The sequence below is a fragment of the Xiphophorus hellerii genome, chromosome 3 (genome assembly GCF_003331165.1).
Source record: "Xiphophorus hellerii strain 12219 chromosome 3, Xiphophorus_hellerii-4.1, whole genome shotgun sequence".
Classification (NCBI taxonomy): Eukaryota; Metazoa; Chordata; class Actinopteri; order Cyprinodontiformes; family Poeciliidae; genus Xiphophorus; species Xiphophorus hellerii.
Window position 1 is genome coordinate 14,798,815 of NC_045674.1, and position 10,032 is coordinate 14,808,846.

At 36.1% G+C, this 10,032-nt stretch overlaps 1 protein-coding gene across 6 annotated transcripts; it reads right to left on the bottom strand.

Moving 5' to 3' along the window:
* Positions 1-215: 215 nt before the first annotated feature.
* LOC116717127 (uncharacterized) lies at positions 216-9,199 on the bottom strand. Of its 6 annotated transcripts, XM_032558255.1 has the most exons (24): positions 8,974-9,198; positions 8,574-8,727; positions 6,208-7,587; positions 5,933-6,072; positions 5,585-5,789; positions 5,363-5,467; positions 5,063-5,253; positions 4,816-4,957; positions 3,939-4,586; positions 3,693-3,847; positions 3,251-3,370; positions 3,119-3,166; positions 2,830-2,913; positions 2,683-2,748; positions 2,478-2,566; positions 2,084-2,144; positions 1,851-1,901; positions 1,734-1,778; positions 1,601-1,662; positions 1,459-1,522; positions 1,211-1,264; positions 977-1,003; positions 736-889; positions 216-657 (listed from the first exon to the last, which is right to left on the bottom strand). In XM_032558255.1, the coding sequence occupies exons 1-24, from the start codon at positions 8,998-9,000 to the stop codon at positions 464-466; spliced, it is 4,266 nt and encodes a 1,421-aa protein (XP_032414146.1). In that variant the 5' UTR covers positions 9,001-9,198; the 3' UTR covers positions 216-463. The 6 variants fall into 6 exon arrangements, 1 of the variants encoding a protein (XP_032414146.1); XR_004338696.1 differs by lacking the exons at positions 216-657; positions 736-889; positions 977-1,003; ... (1 more) ...; positions 1,459-1,522; positions 2,478-2,566 and having other exon boundaries at positions 1,643-1,662; positions 8,974-9,199; XR_004338695.1 differs by lacking the exons at positions 216-657; positions 736-889; positions 977-1,003; positions 1,211-1,264; positions 2,478-2,566 and having other exon boundaries at positions 1,506-1,522; positions 1,734-1,901; positions 3,119-3,370; positions 8,974-9,197.
* Positions 9,200-10,032: the final 833 nt, after the last annotated feature.

Consider the following 10,032-nt stretch of genomic DNA (forward strand, 5'->3'; position numbering starts at 1 on the left):
GTTCATTCTGACTGTTAAAACAAGCAGAAACATTTGTGTTTCTGTTTGTGCCGTATGTCAGGTTTGTAAATGAAATTTGTATTGATTCCAGTCATTGTTGAAAAAGTATAGGAAACATTGTATTTACACATATAAAATATTGAAAATTATGAACTTAGCATGTATTTTAAATTGTTAAATCAAGGTTATCCAAATACTAAACAACACTGTTACAATATATTTACAACCATTTTATTGGCTCTACTCTACAACAAAATACAGCCACAATGTAACTGTGTGGAAATGACACCATTTCTATAAAAACTAAATAATTTCAATCAAATGAGTTACAACAAAAGTAACATTCAAAAATGTACATAATATTTTATTAACATATTTCAAAAACAAATGACTGAACAAGAAAAAAGGCAAATGTGCTTCATCATAAAAAAAAAAAGAAAAAAAACTAATATCTTCCTTGCATTTAGTACTGGCATTCAGGGCAGTGTCCAGGTATGCCATCACAATAGTAACGAGGGAACTCTCCTCGTCTTCCATGCCCGGTGAAGCCCACAGAGTCTTTATACTGCCGGTTACAGGAAGAACATTGGATAACCGCAAAAGGAATCCTGTTTTCTGCCTTGAATGATTCAGAAAAATTTTCCCAGTTGATCTCACCTGTTAATGAAAAACTTATTTTATGTAGTGGAAATCTAATTTCACATGTTTTAGGTGAAAAAAGTGAAAGGTCCTTACCATCCAACCAAGCAAAGTGAGTCTTCTTCCTGAACACTGGGTCAGACACAATGGCTTCAAAGGACTTGCATGTCAATGCCAACGTGAGGTAAGCTGTGTCTCCCTGTGCCAGTATTACCTCCTGGAGAATAGCTTCCAGGACAATCAAAGGCATCTGAAAATAATGATAGTAAAAAAAACAGGTGCATTGCAAGACTTATCCTGGAAGAATGGCTATGACATGATTATGAATGAATCTTACCTGTAAGATTGGCGGTATACTTTGTACCTGAATGGTGACGAGCATGAAACAATAATTAAGACTTAGTATCTGTCAGTACCTTATCCTATCCATCTGTAATGGTATAAAAAACGCTGTCCAAATAATACATTTTACTTTTTTTTTTTTGCCTAAATCATTTAGAGTTGTAGTTTCATTTGCACATAAAGATACACAAATCAAAATTACTAGTTATGCATATTTTTAAAAACTAACCTCAATTTGTGCCTCGGTTGCTTTGGCATAGTTGTGGTCATCAGCAAACAGAGTCTGTAAAAATATAGATTTTTTTAAGTGGAAGATTAATGCAAGCCCAAATAACATAAAAAGTCATTCAACCCTTTTAATTGTTCTATCCTGATTTTATTTCAGACTTAAAAAAATAAGCATACACCAAAAGTGTACTGTGAATAGAAATTACATGATTTGAAAATACAAAGTCATGAATTTTAGCTACAACTCACCTCACATTTTTCCCTTTCCTCAACTTTTTTCCGCTTTCTCTCCTTTTGCAGTTCTTCTCTGGACCTTTAAAAAGGACAAAGGGATGTTTTCTTAAAAAAACTGTCATATTTGTAACATGATGTGGTACATTATTGTTCTTACTTCACAGGGAAGTTTGTCAAGAGAGTGAGAGACCACCATCTTCGTATTGTCATCATATCATTCTGTGTACATCACAGGTTGAAATTTAATGAAATATCAAACAGAAATAATAGACTCTCATCTTTTTCTTTACCTCGCTGAAATCAAATGATGCTCCCATCACAAAGTACAGTGCATACTGTTGAGAAAATTTTGATTATTACATCTACACAAACCATACAACAATATGGTGGGTGAAAGCGGATGTTACCATCACTACAAACATTCCACAGTTGTTGGACAGTCCTTGTTTCGGCAATCCCTGTGGTGTTTAAGAGAAAATTCAAACAGGGTAGAGAAAAGTAATGCGTCATTACTTTAACTATAAAATTGAGGTAAAGGACAACAGCCTTACCCACAGTATTGCTTATAAACATTTAAAGCAGGAACGGTTTGAAATAAGCAGCTCTTAAGAACCACAAGTGTCCCATCATAACATCTCACCTCAACATCGTTGCCAACAAATTCTGTCCATGGACCAGATGACATCTGAAGACAGACTTCTCTGATGATGCAAATCATAAGAGAAGTTAAAAATTAGCAAGGGTATATTTCACAACATAAAAATTATAAAGATGTATGAAAATGCAAGACAGATGTGAGACAGAACGGTCTCTTGATGGTCCAGCTTTAACCCATGTCTTTGTTAAAAAGAAACAAGAAACTGCTTACAAAATGTGTGTCTTATCAAATTTCAGACATTAAAATGTTATTCACAAATTCAATTTGTATATTTACTGTTACATAAAAATGAAGATTAATGCTGAACCTTTGCCTCCGTGGAACAACGGAACAACATATTGAACACATGCCACACTCAAACTTATTCCTATAAAACCTTAATGTTCTGATGCGGTTTTCATCAGTGAAGCCAGTGCCATTGATAGAATCAAGGAAGAAAATCTCCCTATGTTTAGGCTTCAGAATCTGAAATAATATGTCGCACTGATGGTGAACACTACTGCACATTAATGAATGAATTTGACTACTTTCAAGAAAGGCAGTAAATATGAAGGTGAATATCAAATAAGTATTGTACTAACGCATAGTGTCCAATGTCCAGGATGCCACACAGGAATCAGAACCCAGTCCAGATCTTGTGCCTGCGGCTTCCAATTAAATCAAATAATTAATATATTGTGGTGAATCTGACCTCCAAAGGTGAACATAAATTTATCAACAGGATGTACTGGTAGGTGTTGTGCTGGGTCAAGGGAAAGAGGTGGAAACCAGGTGTGGACTACATGACTGTTTCCTGCAAAAACTTTGATGCCCTAGAGAAATAATAATAAAAAAGGGACAATCAAGAAGTTCAAAGTAAAGAGACACTTTTTTGTCATCTATGTTAAATTCACATCCGAAACCATGCCTGACATTGTTTTTCATTTCCACGTTTATGAGATTTACTCTTTTAGTTTTTATACGATTCCAACCTCTCAAATATCATGAAACAAATGTAGGTTACATAAATTGACATACCTTGTTGATGCACATTCTTTCAACAACTTTCAGACAGGAGTTCAGAATCTTTGAAGAATTGTAGCAGTCATATTTTAACAACATAAAAAACAACTTTAACACTGATATGGCTTGAAAAATATTTAAACTCACCTGCCCATTCATGTCTTGCGATAAACCAAGAGTGAACATGTCTCCTCTGGTGAGGACCTGCCCATCAACACAAGCAACATATTCAGCTGGATCTCTGGTTTGGTCCAATACTTGAGCAAGCTTAGGAAAGAAAAATGGAAGACAAATACATTTTATTAACTTAATTTTGCACAATATCATGCATTCCTCAAGTATGTTTACTGATATCCACAACTTACAATGTGCTTATACTGCTTGTTTGTTAGAAATTTCACATCATAACAGATGTCTCTAACAGAAAAATATTGGGAACACTGTTGTGCAGTGTCTTTTGTTTTAAACTAAAATTCAAACACCTGATCATGTCACAACTATAAGTACTAAAAATTATTTGAAAAAAAAAAAAACACAGAAAGAAATATTAAAAAAACAAACACCAAGCAAAATTGATATAAATATTTACCAAAGTAATTTCTGTGTTATTAGGCTTTTGAGTCCAGGTGAATTTATTTGCTCCAGTTGTTTGTAAGCTTGTCAAAGAGTCATCAAGAGAACATTGGTGAGTTTGAATAACGCTGGCTTCCAAACTGCAAGCATGTTGCTGGTTTTTCTCACAGCCTTTATCAACAGAAACAGTCCTACATTAATATATGTGTTGTGCTTTAATTTCAGAGACTACCACAACGATAACACAAAAGTTGAGCATTACCCATTATGATGCATCCATTTTTGTCTAGGACCAAATTTGCATGCGGCCCCGCAACTTTTAGAATGTTTTGTTTGGTTTTTGTGTTCTTCCTAAGATTGAAATGGTGGAGGATGTTTCTTTGCAGAAAGATGTGCGTGGATGGGTTGAGCATATTCAGGAAGTAGTTATTTTTCCTCATGCCTGCAAATAGTTGCTCTGCACACTGGCTGTTTAATCTTCCTGCCAGTTCTGGAACCATCTCAATCTTCCGCAAGACATCCTTCTCATCCTTACTATTGCCTTGGTGGAAAACGTCACTCAGACAATAATGCTCTAATGAGCCAGTGACAGGATGCCCTCCCTTGTCTTCTGGTTCTTTCCTGTGCTTCAACCAGGGTAAGTTTACAGCAAGTTTTTTTTCAGTAGCTTGTCTTATGTTTTCAGGGGTGGCCTCAACCAATCTACCATCGTGGATGGTAAATGGGGTATCCTTAGCACACCTCTTCTTTAGATGACTTACCAATCCCCTGGGGTAGTCATACACTGTAATATTGGGAAAAAACTTCCAGGATAAAAGAAGGTCTGCAAAGTCTCTAGGGCTCTCCGCTCTCAGGTTAAACTTTACAGAATAAATAATGCCACAGGGACAAGTGATTACAGCCCATCCACCTGAAACAACAAATCATATTCTTATTAGTACAGCATACAACTTATCTAGGTCCTTGTTGTTGTGTACTAAATTAAGCTTAACAATAGCATTGACATTACTATGACAACGTGTTATATGTTCAAAATAGCAGATACACAAGGCATGTTTTTTTGGTAATTTCTATTTTTCTCAAGGTCATACTTTCTTATGGGTTAACACATTTTCTGTTAGGAGTTGTCACACACTTACCAGAGGCACCCCACACTTTCTCAAAAACCTTGTTATATGTGGCTCTAGAAGCCATTTTGTCCCGCAGACGGAGCACAAGATCCATCTTAGAACCTCTGCTGTCAATTCCACATTGACTGCAGAGTCTCCTGATCTCAGGTAGCTTTAAAATAAAACCAAAAGTTAGTTATTTTTAATATTATTTAACTGTCCTGAAAGACAAACACAATCGGAAAATTCTGAAAATAAATAAAAAAAAAGAGACTACCTTGAGATTGAGAACCTCATCTGCAAGCCGCTCTTCTGTGAGAAACTGGTCTACATCACTGTCGGAATCAGGCAAGTGGACTTTTTCACTCTCTGTGTTGATCAAAATGTCAGATCGTCTTGTCTGTGGTCCAATCCAGGGGGACCAGTTGTGATAAGTAGGCTTTACAACAAAAGGATTCTTGCAGCCAGCTGAGAAATACAATGGAGACAAGGAAAAACATTTGAGTCACATTAATACATGAATTACTTGGTACACAAAATGTTTCCCATTTATCTGTTGAGTAGACACCAGACTTACGTGGATAAAGTCCACGGCTAATCACTTCCATAGTAACCGCTTCCCAAAATGAGCGCGCATTAACTTCGCCATTATATTGCTGAGGTGGGTTTGGTATTTCACTAACTATTAAAATAAAACAAAAAACACAGGATTTTATTTTTTTAATGTTAATTTCAGATGAGTCAAAAATTTCAAATAACAGTATTTTGATCCATGCAGGTTTCAAACATAAAGACCTACCTGGCATGCTGAAAACACCTTTCTTATGTAGATCCATGACAACAATTGCAGGATGATACCCACATGAATCACATGAGTATTGGTAATCATGGTCACTTAGACCTTCAAACGACAGATATGCCTGCAGGATTCGATCCTTGAAAGGAAAGTTCTCTCCTTCTGTGTATTCGATAGTTTCGATTATGCGACTTACAGCAGTGTGAGTCTACAGAAATAAGTAAGGCACATTTACAAAGTCACAGTGATGCCTTTAGATGAAAAGCTCATTAATGCATGTTTAACCATTTATTGTATTGTGTTAAAAATAATATCCACATTCTACACAAATAATTAAAAAATGCAACTAACCTGCAATGCATTCCTCAGTACCAGACAAAAATGTATGGACAGCAGCAAGTGATCGTTGAAGTTGTGAATACCATCTTCCCAGTCTTGATATCGGTAAACCATCGAACAGTTGGGGCAAGTCTTCCTGTATGTTGATATACCTACGAGAATATTAAAAAGGTTACTATTAAGATCTTATGCTGACATGATAGAATTAAAATATTAATATTATTCTTATGGAAATAAAAATAAATCTGTGCACTTGTACTTACAGCGGAGTACATTAAATTACTAACCTTTAACTACTCCTGTCAGAGTCACTATTTTAGCAGTGGAAGACAACAACTGAGGGTCACCAAGACTGGCGTGCTGTCCACATTCTGTGCATTCAGTCTCTGATGGGATCAGATGTTTGGGGAACCCATTGAGAGACTTGGCGTCTCTACTTCTGGTGATAAGACTGTCAGGAAGATCAGCAGGTATTTTCTTGTGGTAAATCAAATACTTGATTATCCTCTCTGCTGCATCATCAGTAATGGAACCACTTTCCTCCTGACATTCTGATACTGTTGTCCCACACATAACATCCTCCTCTGAATGTACTGCTGCTTTGAACATGTCTGGCATTTTTTCAAAAAGATGCCACTTTGCCGTAGCCTTGTGCGTACAGGACCTTTTGCCCTCTGTACATGCACAATGCCAGGTATTTTTTCCTTTGTCGTAAGTGACAATCACCCTTCCAAGTCTGCTGAAAAATGCCATTTTTGGTTCAAAGATAGACACGTGAAAAGTTGTGTCTGTCCCACTGCCAAAAAGAAGAACTGAAAACGGCGTATTACTTGATAGCGCCTCTTGCTGATTTTTTAAAAGTTCTTCTTTTCTTTTAACACTGAACCATAAGTTGTCAACCAGGATGTTGAGGGTAGTTTCAGACAGAGGTCCTTCTGAGTCTGTGGCGCGTGGACAAAAGCGTAATGATTGAATGTGTTCACACTCAAAAGGCAAAATCCCACTTCGCTTGGCAAATTGTGCATTCACATTACACCTGTCAAGCTCACACTCTGATCTGTGAAATTGTGACCAGGTGTTTTTGATTACATGTATAGGTTTTGATGGACCACAAAAGGATTTCTGAACAGCAAAAACACCTTTTTTTGCATCCACACACTGACTCCTTAAATGATGATTTTGTGAAATCAGCTCCACTTTTTCATGGTGTTTTCTTTTCAAATGAATACGAAGATTCTTTTTTCTCAGGCGCAGATTGCACATTTCACATGTAATCATATCTTCTGAGCGGACAGGCGCCTGTGTAGCCTGGATGTCTGTAGCTGCTGGACGGACAGGCGCCTGTGTAGCCTGGATGTCTGTAGCTGCTGGACGGACAGGCGCCTGTGTAGCCTGGATGTCTGTAGCTGCTGGACGGACAGGGGCCTGTGTAGCCTGGATGTCTGTAGCTGCTGGACGGACAGGCGCCTGTGTAGCCTGGATGTCTGTAGCTGGTAGGTGGACAGGTGGCTGGGCTGCTGCACAGCTGGACACCATGTGAAAAGTCATTCTGTGATTAACCAAATGATTAACAAACCTGTCCCTTCTGTCAATGGTGGAAAAACAGTAAGGACAATGGAAGTGAGTGGTGTCTCTACATGGTAGGCCACATCTGAAGATATGGAATTCTGCAGTAACAAAAAGAAATGAGTAAAATTTTAAAAAAGCATTTATATACATTGCAGATATGTTTAAACAAGATGTGATTCATTATCCCTCAGAACAGGGAGAATGAATCCCTGTTTTTCTTAGTAGCCTCATAGCTACTACAATAAAAGTAGTAGCTATTAAATACACAATTGATTGGTAGAAAAAAAGCCATGTTTGAATTAATCACTGTACATTCCTTAACATTGTTACTGTTTTGTAGGATTTAACAATTAATGGCTTCCAGATAACAAATATATATTCTGCAAAAAATGAATTTAAATTTTAGAAGTGATATTGCTCAAACAGCCATGGGCAGAGATTAACTAATCAGATTAACTCAATTACTCTGTAATTTTGACAAAAAAATAAATAATTAGGACCATTTTTCAAAATGTTATACTCTTACATGCAACATAATGTGAGTAACTTCACTGAATGAAGAACACATTTTAATACACAAAAAATTTAAACACGATACACAGATAAAAGTTGTTTATGTTAGGTTTCCTCTAACCTTAATTTGTTGTCTTGTATTAAAATGTTTCCTTTTTGGTTTTAAAATACCTAACAGTGCACATAACTTCATTTTTATTAATGTCTGCTTAAATAAATGGGTAATATTACATTGCACGTTATAATCAGTAAAACAGTACTTAATAATAGCCATTTCACAAAATACTTTGTTACTTTTAAATGTGTAGTTTGCTGCACAGTTACTAAAAATACATTGAAATACATTGAAAATACCCAGAGATGTACTCATCTCTGGGTACTATGATGGCAGCTGATAGCTTATAAAGAAAGCTGTTAGTTTATAAAAAATATTAGACTTTCCAGAAATTGAACATTGGTGTACAAAAACATATTTTAAAAAATATTAACCTTAAAAAATAAAATAAAATAAAAACACGAGAGAACTGATAAGTGTGTAAAAAAAAACATTCATTAGTGTATTTTTCCATACCGTTATGTTGAACCACAGCAGTTCTTGCAATGTGGTTCTTAACCTTGTAAGACTCATCCGCACTGTATGAGCAAAGGGGACAGTAGTACTTGTTGTTCATGCAGTACGGAACAATTTTAGCTCCGATCCCAGTGTTACAAATTGATACGTGCATCTGTGAAATTTAAATAAAAAAACAAATTTTGAGCATAAAATACATTTTTCAATTATACATTTTCTACTTTTAGATTTTTATCTAACGGTGGCCTGCACGAAATAATTAGCTATGCTACATGCTAAAATTAGCCTTCCCGAACTACGAATTTCACTCGTTTACAGCTGTCAATTATATTTTCTAACTAATCTAGAAAAGCGTATTGATTTACTCTGTAAAAAAAGGATTTAATACGGTAGAAAGTACCTTTTGCTGACTTCCTGGTTTTTGCATTGTGGATCGCGTGGCAAATGTCAGTGGTGAAACCTCTCAAACTTCTTACCCCGCTTCTTTAAGGTATTTATACTAGTGACTGTGAAAATAGCGCCCCCTTCATTTCCGGAATGTAATAGTCCAATTTCCATATAAGGTATGAGACTGACAGTGGTCCGTCACCGCCCCTTTCCGCAGGCTGCAGCGAAGACCCTCTCCACCTAGCTGCAACAAACAGAAAGGGGCGGGGACGGACTACTGTCAGTCTCATACCTTATATGGAAATGGGACCATTGCATTCCGGAAATGAAGGGGGCGCTAGTGACACTATTTTCTGTACCAGCCGTGTTATAATAATTATAATAATAATAACGCATTTTATTTGACAACGCCTTTCAAATCACCCAAGAACACTTTCATCATTAAAAACACAAATGAAAATTAATTTACGTGTTTTGGTGAGTTTGCAGATTAAGGTAAAAAAAAAAAAAAAAAAAGCAACATAGCATGTTAGACCAATAACAGTCTTTCTAATTAGTTATTCTACCTGTAGGTGAAAATATGCATGAAATTGCTGTCTTGTAGTACTCTCCTTGAACTTTTTTTGTAGCAACTTCAGTTTATTTATTTCGATTTTATGTGGCAAACCAAAGCAAAATATAACTGTAGAGAGGAAGAAAAACGATCAATGTTTTCTACAAAATTAAAAGAAATAAATACAACCCAGAGCAACATTTCCATTCAGGAGTTAAAACAAGGAAAATCTGTGTTGCAACATGACAAACGTTTAAAAAGTAAAAGTGGTTTAAAGTTTGAACCTTTCTGCAACAACCACTTTAAGTTGATCTGGCGTGATACAAAGAATGAATACGTTAAAAAGCACCTCAAGCTGTAAGGTATGGTGGAGGATCTGTGACGCTCTGGTTCTGTTTCTTTTCCAAAGGCTTTGGGATAATGTTTGTGAGTTGCAGGGATGCCAATAAATGCAGTTAGCATTGTACGTCTCTACTCAATTTTAAAACACTAGATTGAAAAAAATAAATTAAAGTGTAA

Coding starts and splice junctions, on each gene's coding strand:
- LOC116717127 (XM_032558255.1), bottom strand. CDS start 9,000: ATGCAAAAACCAGGAAGTCAGCAAAAG. Junction 3,371..3,692: donor ATAACACAGAAATTACTTTG/GTAAATATTTAT, acceptor TTCTTTCCTAAG/CTTGCTCAAGTATTGGACCA. Junction 2,145..2,477: donor AACCGCATCAGAACATTAAG/GTTTTATAGGAA, acceptor TTGCATCATCAG/AGAAGTCTGTCTTCAGATGT.